The sequence below is a fragment of the Sceloporus undulatus genome, chromosome 6 (genome assembly GCF_019175285.1).
Source record: "Sceloporus undulatus isolate JIND9_A2432 ecotype Alabama chromosome 6, SceUnd_v1.1, whole genome shotgun sequence".
In the NCBI taxonomy this organism is placed as follows: Eukaryota; Metazoa; Chordata; class Lepidosauria; order Squamata; family Phrynosomatidae; genus Sceloporus; species Sceloporus undulatus.
The window spans coordinates 118,059,173-118,076,006 of record NC_056527.1 but is presented as its reverse complement, the minus strand read 5'-3'; the positions used below and the strand labels follow the sequence as shown (position 1 = coordinate 118,076,006).

Genomic DNA, 16,834 nt, shown 5'->3' with positions numbered 1-16,834 from the left:
TGTGTGGCCTGCACTCTGTGTTTGGCGAGCCTGCGTATGGCGCAGGTGCACTGTATATAAATATTTTGTTGTTGATGATGTTGTGTGCCTTCAAGTTGTTTCCAGCTTATGGTGACCCTAAGACATACCTATCATGGGGTTTTCTTGGCAGGTTTTGTTCAAAGGGGCTTTGCCATTGCCTTCTTTTGAGGCTGAGAGAGTGTGACTTGACCAAGGGTCACCCTGTGGGTTTCATGGCCAAGTCAGGAATCAAACCCTGGTCCCCAGAGTCATAGTCCAACACTCAAACCACTAGGCTATGATGGCTCTCTCATATATATATATACACACACACACACACGCACGCACACACACACATATATGTATGTATATAGACACCCGATTTATACCCTGCCTTTTCCCAAAACAGAATTAAACAATTCACAATACTGAAACAAATTCAAAATATGTACTTTTAAAATTGATTGAAAAAGGATTAAAAATAGTTTTTAAAAGTAATTTTTTTTAAAAACAGTATCCTTTTCTGACTTGCAGGCTTTACGCCCCAAAAATACGCCCGAAACTCACCCAGCAAGGAGAAAACGTGGTCCCTGGCCTGGTGCAATTCGGGCGCATCCCGGATCGTGCCCAGATTCCTGGCTTCATATTCCTGGATGAGTTGGTTGAGTTCTTCAATCCGCTCCCCGGAACGAAAATCCAGATCCGTCAGAGGTTTGGCCGGAGCCGGTTTCGGGGTCCAGTGGTCCTCCGGAGAAAGGGGTGATGCCATGTCCTCCCCTTGAGAGGAAAGCAGCCAGAAAGAGAAAGAAAGTGCAATTAATTGTCTTTGGGAAAGGGCTTCTTGGGGTTTTTTAAAGAGTATTCTGCGGATGACTTGTAGAATTTAGTTATTTATCACCTGATTGTTATTGTAGGTTTATTTTTTATTTGTGAGCTGCTAGATTTTATTATTTAATGTTAATATGTTGTTAAATTATTTTTATAAAATGTATGCCATAGGAAGCCCTATTTTATTTTATTCTATTTTTAACTGATTGTATGGAAAGCGCTGTATAAATTTACAGCGTTCTATACATAAAGCTTAATAATAATAATAATAATAATTTTATAATATTATATTTATTATATTTTTATAATTTTTATTTTTTATTTGTGAGCTGCTAGATTTTATTATTTAATGTTAATATGTGTATGATGTTAATTTATTTTTATAGAAATGTATGCCATAGGCAGGCTTATTTTATTTTATTCTATTTTTAACTGATAAATAACCTAATAAAGGTTATTATTATTAATAATAATACCAATAATTTCATTTTTATGCCACCTTTCTCCCAGAACAGGACACACTTAAAAACACATTATAATTAACAATTAAAACAATTAAATATTAAATAAAAACAATATTAAATTATATACACTAACTTTATAATATAATTTAATTTGGGGTTTTTGGATACAGGTTGACATCAGCCTTTCTGATGGTTTCATGTACACAAATTTGGATTCATGTACACAATTATTCAGGATGTTGCGTATAAAATCCCCTTCAGGCTGTGTGAATAGGGGTATATTGTCATTGTTGTGTGCCTTGCAGTGATTTCTAATGTATGGAGACCCTAAAAAGGTGAACCTGTTACAGGGTTTTCGTGCAAATGCTTCTTCAGAGTGGGTTTGCCATTGCTTTCTTTTGAGGCTGAGAGAGTGTGGCTTGACCAAGGGCACCCAATGGACCGAGCCAGGATTCGAACTCAGGTCTCCAGCAGCGTTGTATGCAAAGACTCACACCACTAAGCCACGCTGGATGAATTTCCAGTTTAAACTGGGCTCCCACCTTGAAGAGAGACCTCCTTTTGTCTATATGCCAATATTCCAAAATCTGAAAGAAAACACTTCTGGTCCCATGCATTTCAGATAATAATAATCAATCCGTATCAATGCCCAGAATCCATCCATTCCTAGGGGGATTCTGGGAGTTGTAGTGCAAAAAGTGTACCTTTCTCCCCATGAAACCTCGCCCCTCTCTGGTGTGGCGGGACTACAACTCCCATCATTCCCAATGATTCTTTTTTATGAAGCCCGCCTTCCTCCAAGCCCTTTGTTTTGTATGTCGCCTTTCTCCCAGGAAGGGACCCGAGAGGCTTCACAGCTTCAAAACTTTACAATAAAAAGGGGAAATCAATTAAAATTAGCTCACTAAAAACAGCATAAAATTAGATATCTCTATATATAAACATACAGAAGTTTTAAAAACATAACTAAAACTCGCCCTATAAACCTGACATGACTATATATTAAAAGCTTGCTCGGATAGAAATATCTTACCTGGAGAGGGAGTTTTTTGGGGGATGATGGGTTTTGTAGTATCTGGAAGGTGGATGAAGGGTCCACAGATGACCTCCTCTTCCTTTGCTCTATCCTCCTTTTTGCCAGCTTCCTCCTTCCTCCTTTCCCTCCGTTTCTTCCCATTCACCTGCCTTACCTGTGGCTCAGGTGTGCAGGGGGCGGGGCCTCCTCCTCCCATACACACCTGAAACACCTCCAGTTCCCACCCTTTGCAGCCTCCACCTCACTCACCTGTGTGCCTACCTGGCCACGCCCAGCCAGGTAAACTGGGCTTCTAAGGAATCCTGGGAAAGGGAGTCCCCCCCATTTCCTCTTGCAAACTCCTCTTGCCTAGGCTGCCTCAGAGCATTCTGGGAAATGTAGGCTAAACTCCAGAGCTGTATGCCCCAAGGCATGCTGGAGGCTGGAGTCTCTTTGCAGCAAAGCATGCTGGGAAATGTATTTTTCACTCTCCACTGGCTCTTGCTTGCCACTAAGTATTCTGGGAGATGTAGTTTCACCGGAAAAAAGTGACAAAGGGGATGTCCCACAGCATGCTGGGATATGCAGTCTCTCTGCAAACACCTGACCAGTGTGTGCCCCTCTGGGGAATGTGGTCTCCTGTGAAGTCCCAAGGCATTCTGGGAAATGGAGTTTTACCACCACAAACGCATGCCTGGTTGGGTTTCAAAGCATGCTGGGAAATGTAGTCCCCCTAACATCATGCCATGCAAACCATGCATTTTGGAAAATGTGGTGCTCCCATTAATTCCTGTTCAGGTATGTTCCTAAGAGTGCTGGGAATGCAGCTTTTCCCTCTTAAATTAAGAATTTGTTTATCAACCTCCAATCTAGTAGAAGCCCAGCCCAGTTATGCCCCAAAGCATGCTGGGAAATGGAGTCCCAGTGCAGTCTCCTGCAAGGCATGTTGGGAAATGTAGTTGAAAACCAAGCAAGAGTGGCTTCTCTTAAAGGGCTCCGCAATGCACCTTGGGCAACGTAGTTGCTGTGAACACAATGCACCTTGGGTAATTAGTCTTTGCAAATGCAATGCACTTTGGCCAATGTAATTGCTGTGAACACAATGCACCTTGGGCAAGGTAGTCTTTGTAGACGCAATGCATCTTGGGAAATGTAGTCTTTGCAGCAGCTTCACCCCAAATGCACTTTGGGTGATTCACCAGCAGCCAAGAAAGAAGACCTTGCAACCCTTTATAAGGCTGGGTCTGGGCTGCAAGAATAATGCAGTTTGACACCACTTTTAAGTGCTGTAGCTCCATCCTGTGGAATCTTGGGATTTGTAGTTTCACAAGGCCTGTAGCTTTTTCTGGCTGTATCCACACCGGAGAGATAACCTGGAGCTTTGCTCTGCTCTGGGGCACAATAAACTCAACTCCCAGAATTCCATAGCCTTGAGCAAAGCCAGTTAAAGCAGTGCCAAACCAGGTTATCACTCCAGTGTGGATGCACCCTGGGAGTTGCAATGCAAGCCTGAGAATTCCCACCTAATTTAAACTGGGTGCAAATTATGGTTGGACTGTATGTCCTAGCATTGCCTTAACCAGCATAGCTCCATAGTGAGGAACGATGGGATATATGGTCCCAAAACCCCTGGAGGTCTTTGTAATTCTCGCCCTTGTGCTGTCGTGAGGTTTACGACGCATCTTTTGCTCGGCCGGCCCTGTATAATTATTGTGCCGGCATTAAACTCTCACGAGTGACAACTTAAAAACACCTTTTTTCCTCGCAGGAATCAAATCTCTCCATTCAGGAGGAAAAAAAGAAAAAGGAATGAATTTCATTTGTGACACTATAACAAGCAACGCATTTGCATTGTGCCGGCTGTCAATGGGAAATCGGAGGCAGGAAGCGTTCTCTTAAGCAGACAGAGAGATCTAAATAGGCAGATGATTTAAAAGGTAAATTCTGAGATCAAAAGACAGACTCTGACAAAATGATGGATTGGGATAATTACTGTTAAGTCGTTGTCTGCCTTCGAGTTATTTCTAACTTACGGTGACCCTAAAGGGATCCTATCTTGGGGTTTTCTCAGCTGGATTTGTTCAGAGGAGCTTTGCCTTTGCCTTCCTCTGAGGCTGAGAAAGTGTGACTTATTGCCCAAAGTCACCTAATGGGCTTCTATGGATGACCTTCAGTCCTTGTTCTCATAGGAAATCATAGGAGTTTATCACATGAAGGAAAGCGGGAGTTCATCCCGTGAATATCCTGGAAAAACTGCATAATTACGCATATCGATTTCACCCGACGTCACACTAAAACTGGCCATTAAAGTGGTCACAAAGAAGCATTAACGTGCATCTTTTTTACTTTCGGGATTTCAGCGACAATGCATTTCCGATATCACTTTCTTTGTGCAATGCGTGTGATAATCATTTGTGCAATTACTCGCCATTTCCGCTTCGTTTGCGGGATGCTTTAAATGCACTTTAATCTGTCTTTAATGCCAACATCAGCCCCAGTGTGATAAACTCCATACAGTCCTAGAATTGGAAGAGACTGCCAGGACTCAATGCTGTGGAATACCAGTATACATTGTGAGATATATAGCCTTCCAACAGAGAGCTCTAGTGCCATAACAAACTACACATCCCAGGATTCCATAGCACTGAGCCATGGCAGTTAAAGTGGTGTCAAGCTGCAGTGCGGATGCAGCCACTGAGTCCGTTCTAGTTTATGTGAAGGTTTTGTCTTCCTAGTTCATGAAAAATGAAAGGATCTTTCATGTTTTGTAAAGGCAACAGAAATAAAGCAGAGCTCAGAAAAGTTTACATTTTGCACTAGAGATTCCAGACCATCACCATCCAGGGCCACACAGGAGGATTCTGGGAGATGTAGTCCCAAAGGTAACCTTTCCAAGCTCTGAAAGTGAGGCTGCATCCACACTGGAAACATAACCCAGTTTGGCACAGCTTTCACTGCTCCGTTCTGGGTCCACAACAAACTCCAACTCCCAGAATTCCATAGCCTTAAGCCAGAAAGAGTTAAAACGGTGCCAAAACAGTTTTTTCCCTCTAGTTTGGATGCAACCTCTGGTCCTCCAGTCTAACTCTATGGCCAACATCTGGCAGAAGTTGACCATAGAATTGCATTGGAAAACCTACAAATGTCTAAAAAAGTGTTTTTGCTGATCAGAGAGTACTATAATATCTTTTCTCTAGGAATCCCTAGGTCCTCCAGTGCAACTCTATGGCCAACATCTGAAAGAAGTTGACTGTGGAAATGCACAGAAGGGCCTACAAATGTCTAAAGAAGTGTTTTTGCAGATTAGATTAATATGTTTTCTCTAGGTATCTCTAGGTCCTCCAGTGCCTCTCTTTGGCCAACACTTGGAAGAAGGTGACCGAAAAAAATGCGCCGGAGGACCTAGAAATGGCTAAAAAAAGGGTTTTCTCCAGGAAAGTCTAGGTCCTCCAATGCAACTCTTTGGCTAACATCTTTCAGAGCTGACCATAGAACTGCACTGGAGAAGTTACAAATGTCTAAAACAGTGTTTTCACAGAATAGATTAATATGTTTTCTTTATGAATCTCTAGGTCCTCCAGTGCAACTCTGTGGCCAACATCTGCCAGAAGTTGACCGTAGCAATGCACTGAAAGACCGACGAATGTCTTTTTAAAAAGCCATTTTCTCTAGCAACCTCTAGATCCTCCAGTGTGACTCTATGGTCAAATTCTAGCAAAGTCGCACCGAAGGACCTAGAGATTCCTAGAGCGGACATATTAATGTAATAATCAAATCTGCAAAAGTCAATGCCGCAAATGTGGAGGGCTGACCATAGCCAAAAACATTGGAGGGACACCAGGCTGGCGGCTCGGGTGCAAACACGAACCAAGAAAAGCAAGCGAAGGCTCCTTTGTGGCACTGGTTCTGTAATGCATGGAACTGTTTTTCTTTTTCCTTAATTCTCTCCCAGCCCAAAGATGAGTCAAGGTGGGGTAGCAAAGGGCTCTTCTTCCTCTTTCTCATTCCTCCTCCCCCTCTTCTTCTTCTTCCTTCTTCTCCCCCATCTTTTCCCGTTGTTTCTACTACTTCAACGGCTGGTACACCCAGTCGGAGGTGGGCATCTGTTCCGGCCACGTTTGCTGCTGCTTCGTGTTGGGGGGCTCCGTCTGCACTGCCATCCCTGTGGTCATTTCGGACACCAAGTTGTGGAACCGGGACAGTCCCGGCACCCCTCCGCTTTGCCGATCAACTTCCCGGGATTTACGTCGCTCTCGGGGATTGTATTCCTGCATCTCCTCCGGACCTAGCGTCGCACGGCGCCGGTGGAGTCTATCGGGGCTGGCTCCCCGGCTTCCTGGCGGGGTTTGTGGGTGCACTGGGTAGATGTAAACTTTGGTCGGCCGACGGGAACGTGTGAGATTGGTCCCTGGATATTCGGCGTCCGGAGAGGTCCCCATTGTGTGGTATTGCGTCTCTCCGACCTGCGTTCGCGGATAAATGTCCTGTGTCCGCGGATAGATCTCCTGTGTCCGCGGATAGATCTCCTGTGTCCGTGGATAGATCTCCTGTGTCCGCGGATAGATCTCCTGTGTCCGCGGATAGATCTCGTTCACCACCCCAAGGGTGTTTCGCCGTTCATTGCTGCTTAAGAACAACATGGGCTCTGAAGAGCCGCAAGCCACATCCCGGTATCGGGTGATGTAGGCCGCAGGGGCAGAGGCGGTTCGGGGACGGTACCGGGTTTCGCATCCACAGTTATCACAGTGTGGCGGGTGGTGTGGCAGGTGGTACGTCGGGTAGTCAGGCTGCGGCCTCCGCCCGACCCGCTGGTTTTCTTTATATGGCAAATGGTCGTTCTGGACATTCATGGTGAGCTTGACCGGCTCGAGGGTGCAGTGGACGCAGCGGGGCTGCGGAGGACTGCTTTCCCAGCGCCTCCGGCGAGGGACGTCTGACTCTGACCACTGGGCACAGGGCCTTCGCATATGGGTCTTCTTCATGGGGGTGGGAGCAGCCGTTGGCTTTTCGAATTCTAGGAAAGAGGAAATAAAAAATAATAATTTCAGAGCCCATCATCCACGGCTGCACTGAAGGACGGCATCCAACTCTGACCGCTCCATCCACTTACCTTGATGACTTTTGAGTATCATGCTAAAAGAGCTACAGTCAGCCCTCCAAATCCATGCATTTTTTTATCCACAGATTCAGGCATCCACAGTTTTAAAATCTTTTTAAAGAATTATAAAGTCCTAAAAACAAACCCTGGTTTTGTGATTTAAATAAGGGACACATTTGACTGTTGTTGTTGTTGTTGTGCCCCTTCAAATGGCTCCCAACTTAGGGCAACCCTAAAGTGAACCTGTCATTGGGTTTTTTTGGCAAGTTTTTTCAGAAGGGTTTGCCATTGCCATCCTCTGAGGCTGAGAGAGTGTGACTTGCCCAATGTCACCCAATGGGTTTTCATAGTTGAGCTGGGATTCGAACCCTGGTCTCCAGAGTCATAGACCAATGACCAAACCACTACATATGCCATTGTATTTAATGAGACTTGAGCATATGTGGATTTTGGTATCCACAGGGCTACCACCGGATACCAAGGACTCATTGTATTCAAACACATGGCTGCATCCACACTGCAGAAATAATCCAGTTTGCCAACACTTTAACTGCTGAATGGCTCAGTGCTATGGAATTCTGAGAACTGTGGCTTTGTAGAGATATTGAGCCTTCTCTGTCAGATAGCTTTGACGCCTACTGAACTACAGTTCCCAGGATTCCATAGTCATTGAACCATGGCACTTAAAGCAGTGCCAATCTGGATTATTCCTGTAGTGCGGATGCAGCCACATATGAAACAGTAATAATATTGTGTGTGTGTATATGTGTATCTGTCTTTGCCCCAGCTTGAAACACCTGAAATTTTGTGCAGGTATTTAGGAGACCCTAGAGATGAGCATGGAGCCAGCGTAGCGTAGTGGCTTGAGCGTTGTTCCATGACTCCGGAGACCAGGTTTCGAATCCTGGCACCACCATGTAAACCCATTGGGTGACCTTAGGCAGGTCACACTCTCTCACCCTCAGTGGATGGCAATGACAAACCTCCTCTAGCCCTCTGAAGAAACTTGGCAAAAAAACACTGGCTTTAGGGTCGCCAGAAAAGATTTGAAGGCCCACAACAGCAACAACAGAAGAAGTCAGGCTGCTGCCACACTACAGAATGAATACAGTTTGACACCGCGTTAACTGTCATGGCTCCATCTTATGGTATCCTGGGATTTGTGGTGGCACCAGAAAATCTCACAAGACTACAGATCCCAGAATTCCATACCATTGAACCAAAGCAGTTAAGGCAGTGTCAATCTGCATTAATTCTGCAGCGTAGATGCACCATCTGTGATTATATTCACTTTATGCAAAAACAATGGGACTTCAACATTCGATAAAAAGGCCAATGCGATTCTAGGCTGCATCAACAGAAGTATAGTGTCTGGAATCAAGACCAAGGGAAGTAACAGTGCCACCCTATTCTGCTTTGGTCAGGCCTCACCTGGAATAATCCTGTATCCATGTTCTGGGCAAAACAATTCAAAAAGGATGTTGAGAAACTGGAGCCATGTGTCCAAAGGAGAGGAACCAAAATGGTGGAAGGTCTAGAAACCATAAAGCACTAATGAGGAGAGACCTAGGGAATTGGGGGTGTTTAGTCTGGAGAAGAGACGGTTAAGGGGTGACATGATGGCCATATTTAAATATTTGAAAGGGTGTCATGTTGAGGATGGAGCAAGCTTGTTTTCTGCTAATCCAGAGAACTGGACCTGGAGCAAAGGATGCAAGCTCCAGGAAAAGAGATTCCAGCTCAACATCAGGAGGAACTTGCTGAGAGTAAGGGCTGTTTGACAGTGGAACACAGTTCCTCAGAAAGTAGTGGAGTCTCCTTCTTTGGAGGCTTTTAAACAGAGGCTGGAGCCACTCACTCAAAACCACAAGGTTGTGAGTTCAACACCAGCCCAGGGGCTCAAGCTCGACTCAGGCTTGCATCCTTCAAAGGTCGCTAAAATGAGTATCTTAGGTTGTTGGGGGCAATTAGGTTACACTTAGTAAACCGCTTAGGGAGTGCTTCAGTGCACTGATAAGTGGTATAGAAATGTACTTTTTGTTTTGTTATCTGTTGGGGATGCTTTGATTGAGAGTTCCTGCATGGCAGAATGGGGTTGGACTAGATGGCCCTTGCGGTCTCTTCCTAGTCTATGATTCTATGATTTGATGAGATTAGTCAAATCCACAAATAATCAAATCCATAAAAGTCAAAGCCACAAATGTAGACTCAGTCCACAATCTGCACCAACATCTTTGGTCACTAGGTGGCAGTCTTCCCTAACCGTTCCTAGAAATGAAGCTGAAAGCAAAGCAAAGCCATTCATTCTTCCTAGGGGCCTTTGGTCAGTTCCAATGCTCCTTTTTCAACAGGACCCTCCAAACTTCAGTTATTTGCAAGATATACAGAGAGGGAAAAGGAAAGTATTTCTGCTTTGTAAAGGGGCAGATGAAGACAGGGCTGAATAAGTCCCAGATGGAGGGAAAGAAAGATCAGTGAGAGAGAAAAGAACTGGAGTGGAGGAAGAGAAGCGAAGGACCAGATGGAAAGAGAAAGAAGGCGCTCCGGAATCTGTGACCCTTGGGAATTTCTGCCAGTACGGCAATTGCAATTATCGTACGCTGTTAACTCTGAACATTTCTATTTGGAGGCTGTTATATAATTCTTCCGGAGACATAAAAGAAATCCACTGATAAAACAGCAAATGGCAACAGACAACAATTTAAGCCGTCGTTTAAAAGAGCCGATTAAAAAACAACAGATAGAAATTATATAATACTCATTATGCAACACAAATAAATGCTAATGTTTAGAGTATGGAGTGTCATAGCATTTGTTATAGACGTATTTTATTTTGAAGGATGACGCTGTGTCTCTCTGGCATCTTATTCTCAAGGCAGTTTATTACAAGCAACAAGTAATAATACAGAAAACCTAAAACACACACACACACACACACCCCAAAAGCAGCGACAATTCTTCTCTTCTCCCCCACTTTTTAGCTGCTTTTAAATTGTCCTGGTTTCTCTATTCTCCTCTCATTTTGTCCTCATCTTCCTTCCATTGCTGCAAACTATGCAAAGTGCAAAAGATGTCCTCAAAGCATTACCCTCCTCTTCCAAAAAGTGGTGCATGAATATTGCTCAAATAAATTATTTAATGCAGAAACCACACTCTCCATTTGTCCCGATTAGTCCTCCGCCGTCCTACTTTTTCAGCTGCATTTAAAATGTCCCGGCTGCTCTCCATTTCCTCCTTTGTCCTCAGATTCCTTCCATTGCTGCAAACTGAGTCCAAAAGGTAAAAGGAGTTTGCATCCAATTAACTCAGAAGAGGAGGGAAGAGGAGAGGAAAGGCAGAATTTTGTCCTTTTCTGCAAAATTAATTAATTTATAAGTTTATTTATGATTGGAAAGCATGCACTCTACCTACTAGAGACGAATGGTTATTAAAACTGCAGGATATGATGGGAATGGATCAGTTGACCAATCTGAGACATGAAAAATTTGGAAGGATAGATTGAGAAAGACTGGGGCGCAGTGATTTAAACACTGCAAAAACAGGTGGAAACAGAATCAAAGGATAGTTGTTACAATAAGGATAATAGGTCTGGAGATTTGAAGGGAGCAATAGAAATACTGAAGTCAACTGTGATGGTAACTTTAAGAGGAAGTGGAATTTAACTTTCAAGAAACAATCACACAACGCAAATGTGATCAATGGAAGTATAAGGAGTAAGGACTTTTTTAAAACAATGAAGAAGACAATAGTCATGGTTAAAAAATACAACATTTATTTAAATGTTTTCCTTTAATGCTTTTTATCTAAAGCTGGATGACAAATAGATATACACTCATTCCTCCATATTTGCAGCTTTGATTATTCATGGATTTGATTAATATGTTCCCTCTAGGAATACCTAGGTCCTTCAGTGCAACTCTATGGTCAACTTTAACTAAAAGTTGCACTGAAAGACCTAGAGATTATTCCTAGAGAGAAGACTCTATTAGGCCTTTGTAGCTCCTCCAGCGCAGTTCGATGGTCAGCGTCTGTCAGACATTGACCACAGAGTTGCCCTGGAGGACCTAGAGATTCCTAGAGAGGTGTCCTTTCTGGTAAAAACATGGTGTTTTTGTTATTTGCGGTTTTTCCATATTCACAAGGGTCTTATGCCCCTAACCCTAGTGAATAGGGAAGGACAGCTGAATAAGCATATAAGAATTGTAATGCAAGTATACACTCACTCTAATAAAATATAAAAATAAAAACATTTTTTGATGACATAAATAAATAAAGGGCTGCCCTTCTCCTCTTCTCTCATTTCCGCTCTGCATCATTGAGTTAATTTAGGTCAACTCCTTCCAAACTTTGCTCTCAATTTGCAGCGCTTGAAGAAAGCTGAATGCAAAAGTGGGAAGCAGGACCTTTTAAAAGCAGCTGGAAAAATGGGATTAATTGGGAACATGGGAGGTTTTGCACTTGAGCCCAGACCCACCTTGCCCTCAACTCACCATTCACAAAGGCTACTCCATAGAAACGCTGAAGGAGGCAGCAGAGGGACTGGCAGACCTGGATGGAGAAAGAGAGAATGGCACAGAGGGTCATATATAAGACTGGGGCCAGTGTGCAATGACCTACTGACCACACCATAAGGAGGTCCCATGGGTCAGGAGCCACTCTCTGGACATCTGGGTCCTTGTGGTATAGCCCAGCGTTGGGGGGCAGGGGCAATTTTTCTCTCCCAAACCCCCTTTCGTGGATGCAAACCCCCTACCACCAAAACCAAGTGCAAATGCTCCTGTTTTCTTTTGCAGTCCCTCTCAAAATGGTAGCAAGAAGCAATGTCATGTCACATCCTGTCGCCATTTTGAGATGAGCTGCAAAGGAAAACAGGGATAGGGGAGTAGTATGCAGCTCTGGGCTATTTGTGGGGATGGCATGGGGATATTTTTAATTGTGTTTTCACATCTTTGAGGGTTTTTTTAATGTGAGTTTGGAGGCAAAACCTGTCCCAAAATGATGCTTTAAAAATATTGGGGGCGTTTATGGGGATGACATGGGGATATTTTTGTATTTTCACAATTAAGGGGTTTTCTGTGAGTTTGGGGGTGAATCCTATGCTATTCTTTTTTTTAATAATGTATAAATTTAGGGACAAAAATTACCCCTAAATGATGATCTTTTTAAAAACGTTGGGGGTGTTTGTGTGGCCGGCATGGGGATATTTTTGTGTTCCGCACATTTCAGGGTTTTCCCTAAGTTTGGGGGCAAAAACTGCCCCAAAATAATGCTAATTAAAAAAAATAGTAGGGGTATTTGTGGGGATGTAGAGAAGTTAAAGTTTCTTTTTAAAAAAGGATTCTTGAAAAGTAATGACTTTGAAGATGTATGGAAGAAACTGGTAGAGTGTGGTATTTCTAAAAGAAAAAAGGAGTATATGCCTCTATGAGAGACATTGCAGTTTTGGAAAACGGATTAATGAAATGGTAAAGTTGGTCCCGGAGGTGAGGATGCACTTTGTAGCAGAGTCAAAAGGGTTTTTGTATATGGTTTGATTTTAAAGTTTATTTATCTCTCCAGTGCTGAACAAGACATTTCAGTAGAGCAGAGAAAGACTTGGTTGGAAGCATGGAAAAAGGCTGCCTCTGGATGGGTTTCCCAGTGGCACCCAGTTTGGCACTGGGGTCTGATCCTGGGGCAGTGCTGGTGTGTTTGTATGTGTATGTGTTCATGCATGGGCTTGAATGGAGAATGGCAAATTCTGGGGTGTGTGCAAAGCTGCCCCCCAACAAAGTTGCCCATTCTGCGTTGGCATCTAAGTTGGCCTAACTCCTCTGAAGGGCAGAACAGTTGAAGGCAAATTTGCTGCAGCAAAAATTATTCTATTGGACACCATTACACCAGCTACTAGCCAATGGGGGAACTGCCTATTATTGTTATTATTATTATTATTATTAATTTTATTATGCTGTCACCCTGTCCCCAGGCAAAATGACTGTGGAGGCAAGGGGATGCTGTTCCTATTTCTTGCCCCCTGCCCTGCCAAAAGCTATGCCCTAACAATGGAAGGCCCCAATCCAAGCAGTCAATTTTACCTAAGAGTAGTGGTTTTGTGGCTCTCATGGGAAAGGCAGAGCTAACTGACTTTGGATTTTAGTCCGAACTCTCTATGAGAGAGTCTCCTTATTTGGTGGGCTTGAAACAGAGGCAGGATGGCCATTGGTCACAGGGAAGGGTTGGATTGGGTAGTCCTGCATGGCAGAAGGATGACTTTTGGGGTCCCTTTGAAATCTTGAATTCTATTATCCTTCTTTGGGGGTTTGTAAATGGAGGCTGGATGGCCATCGGTCACAAAGAGGGCTTGGAGGGTATCTTCCTAAATGGCAGAAGGCGGTTCGACCCGATGACCCTTGGAGTCCCTTCAAAATCTAGGATTCTATGATTCTAGTCAGATGTCATCCTGACCTAGCAGAAGTAAGTGGAAGAGAATATTAAGGGGTGATAGAATAGCCCTGTTTAAATATTTGAAGGGATATCATACTGAGGATGGAGCAAGCTTGTTTTCTGCTGCTCCAGAGAAAAGGACCTGGAACAATGGAAAAGAGATTCCACCTCAACATCAGGAGGAACTCCCTGATGGCAAGAGCTTTGATGGTAGAAGACACTGCCTTGGAGTCTGGTGGAGCCTCCTTTTTTGGAGGTTTTTAAGCAGAGGCTGGATGGCCATCTGTCCCAGGGAGGGCTTGGACTGGGCATTCCTGCAGGGTAGAAGGGGGTTGGAATGGAGGACCTTTGGGGTCCCTTCCAACTCTATGATTTCATGATCCTTCTTTGGAGGCTTTGTAACGGAGGCTGAATGACCATTGCTCCCAGGGAGATGGCCATCTGTCCCAGGAGGACTTGGAGGCTGTATTCTTGCTTTGCAGATTGGGTCTGGGCTGGATGACACTTGGGGTCCCGTCGAACTCTAGGATGCCTTACTCCTTCTTTGGAGTCTCTGGATGGCCATCTGTCCCAGGGAGGGCTTGGGCTGGGTATTCCTGCAGGGCAGAAGGGGGTTGGACTGGGTGGTCCTTGGGTGCCCCCTCCAATCCTGAGATCCTCTCCTCAAGGGGCTGAGCCTGCTATAAGACTAGGGCCAGCTGCCTGGAGTTCCGGCTAGAACCCAGAGGGGCTCCTCCAGCATCCTTGCAAAGAGGGCAGCTCTCCAAGGTGCTGAAACAGGCTGCATCGATATGGCAGACACCAGGCAGCCTGGCTCCCCTTGACCTGCCATGACTGAAGGCTATGGGATTCTGGGACGTGCAGTTGGATTGGGCCCCCAGAGCTCCCAGAATCTCATAGCCTTGAGCCATGGCAGGTCAAGTGGGGCCAGTGTCTGCCATAGGGATGCAGCCTGGGCTTCCCTCCCTTCGGGGCCCAGAGCGGACCCAGCTGCCCCCGGGCCCCTTCCTTCCTCACCAGCGAGGCCAGCCTGAGTCCCAGCTGGACCACCAGGACGAGGACCACTAGCACCAGGAGGGTCTCGTGCAGCTCCAGGCAGCAGCCCTCCTCCTCCAGGGCCAGGCAGGGCTGGCTGGGCAGGGGGCCCATGGCATCTGCCCCCTCTCCCTCCCTCCGCCCGGTGGTCGGGGCCAAGGGCTCTGGGGCCACACGGGGAAGCAGCTAGCCAGCCAGCCAGCCGGGCAGCCAGCCAGGGAAGGACCCAGAGAGGCGGGTTTGTGATGCGGGATTGTGACCCGGCGGCGCTAGGGCCACGGGGGGGGAGGGGCGCAGGGGGCATCTGAGAGGGATCGGAGCCCCTGCTGCCTCTTGAGTCCTTTGGAAAAAGCCAGGCCTACATCCCGCCTTCCCCCAAGAAAAAGACTCGCTCAAGGCGGGTCACCACACAAGCCTTCTCCTGCAAAAATCTTTCGTTCCCTTCCTTCCTTCCTTCCTTCCTTCCTTCCTTCCTTCCTTCCTTCCTTCCTTCCTCTGAACCCCACAACAAACTCCAACTCCCAGAATTCCATAGCCTTGAGCCATAAGAAGTTAAAGCAGTGCCAAACTGGTTATTTCTCCAGTGTGGATGCAGTCTCCATTTTACTTTGACATATGGCCAACAACAGGGCTAAGATGTTTCCTATAGATGGGAGATTGTAGCATTGTGGAATTCTGGTTGCAAAAGCATGATTTTGTCACCAGATGGCACCAGGAAGTTAGGAAACACAACGAATGGCCCACATCCCAGAGCATCATCGGTGCATGACAAAATCCCTGGCCCCGCTGTGACCCATGAGATCCAGCACCATTAGCCATGCTATAACCAAGAGGCCTTGGTGCCCCAAATCACCCTGCTCTAACTGATAGGCTTCATTTCTTTTCCTGACCCCCTGTTCCTTTCCGTGGACAACTCTTCTCCCCATAAATAGGACCCAAGAGGACCCTGGCTTTTCTCCTGTTCATTATATGCCACTCTGAGCAAAGGGAGAGGGGCATCTGCAAGTGCCAAAGCCAGGGATAGCCTGTCTGTGGTCCTTGGCATGAATGCTGGATTGCAACTCCCATCGTCCCTCACTATTGGATCTACACCATTGGATGAGTGGGAGCTGCAGTCCAGGAATAGTGAAAGCCCATAAGAGTGCCACCTTATTCTGCTTTGGAACCTGTTCTGGGCACCACAATTCAAAAAAGGATGTGGACAAATTGGAGGAAGGCAACCAAAATGGTGAAGGGTCTGGAAACCATGAAGCCCTATGAGGAGAGACTTAGGGAGCTGGGGATGTTTAGCCTGGAGAAGAGAAGGTCAAGAGGTGATATGATAGCCCTGTTTAAGTATTTGAAGGGGTGTCACATTGAGGAGGGAAGAAGCTTGTTTGCTGCTGCTCCAGAGAATAGGACACAGAGTCTCAAGAGATGCAAGCTAAAGAACAGAGATTCCAGCTCAACATTAGGAGGAACTTCCTGAGAGTAAGGGCTGCTCAGCTAGACCCATTTACCTTGCGTCTTTTTGATGCTGGTTTTTTCCCCCCAAGTCATTTTGGATAAATCAATTCCGCACAAGTGTGAACCAGATGCAGACCTGAATCGATTTAAATTTGCCCTTTGGCCGGCTGGAACAGGTCCATTTTAAATCAATTCATTTGTGAATGTGAACCACAAGTGGGTTATTTTATTTTATTTTGCAGCAAGAAAATGCGATTGGGGCAAATGTAGTGTGAACCACACTCTGATGTTGAACCGATCCATTGATTTGGATCGTACACTAATTTATTTGTAAGTAGGAATGGGGCCTGTGATTGTCTGAATTCTGGGCATCATCAGACTGAGAAGGCTCAAATTCTATGATTCTGTGATTGACACATTGGAATGGGCCCAGGGGATTGGGGGGTCTCTTTTAGGATTCTAGGATTGCATGAGAGTCTATAGGGTCTATAGGGCCTCTTGGTGGCCCCATCCAGCAGCAGAGAA

General features: G+C 45.3%; 2 protein-coding genes across 4 annotated transcripts in view; both read right to left on the bottom strand.

Annotated features, from left to right (window-relative positions):
* Positions 1-2,877, bottom strand: part of TMEM102 (transmembrane protein 102) — a 29,264-nt gene extending 26,387 nt beyond the window's left edge. For 2 of the 3 annotated variants that reach the window (XM_042474144.1, XM_042474142.1), the window contains exons 1-2: positions 2,326-2,877; positions 568-777 (exon numbers count right to left, since the gene is read on the bottom strand). In XM_042474144.1, the coding sequence (XP_042330078.1) occupies positions 568-777; positions 2,326-2,524 (409 nt within the window). In that variant the 5' untranslated portion in view covers positions 2,525-2,877. The remainder of the gene's footprint in view (positions 1-567; positions 778-2,325) is intronic. The other variant, XM_042474143.1, reaches the window with a different exon arrangement.
* A 3,333-nt stretch (positions 2,878-6,210) lies between these two features.
* Positions 6,211-15,009, bottom strand: LOC121934096. The gene is made up of 3 exons (XM_042474145.1): positions 14,846-15,009; positions 11,896-11,953; positions 6,211-7,321 (listed from the first exon to the last, which is right to left on the bottom strand). Exons 1-3 carry the CDS (start codon positions 14,975-14,977, stop codon positions 6,372-6,374), a joined length of 1,140 nt encoding a protein of 379 aa, XP_042330079.1. The 5' UTR covers positions 14,978-15,009; the 3' UTR covers positions 6,211-6,371.
* Positions 15,010-16,834: the final 1,825 nt, after the last annotated feature.

Coding starts and splice junctions, on each gene's coding strand:
- LOC121934096 (XM_042474145.1), bottom strand. CDS start 14,977: ATGGGCCCCCTGCCCAGCCAGCCCTGCCTGGCCCTGGAGGAGGAGGGC. Junction 11,954..14,845: donor GACTCAGGCTGGCCTCGCTG/GTGAGGAAGGAA, acceptor TTCTCCATCCAG/GTCTGCCAGTCCCTCTGCTG. Junction 7,322..11,895: donor TGGAGTAGCCTTTGTGAATG/GTGAGTTGAGGG, acceptor CCTCTTTCCTAG/AATTCGAAAAGCCAACGGCT.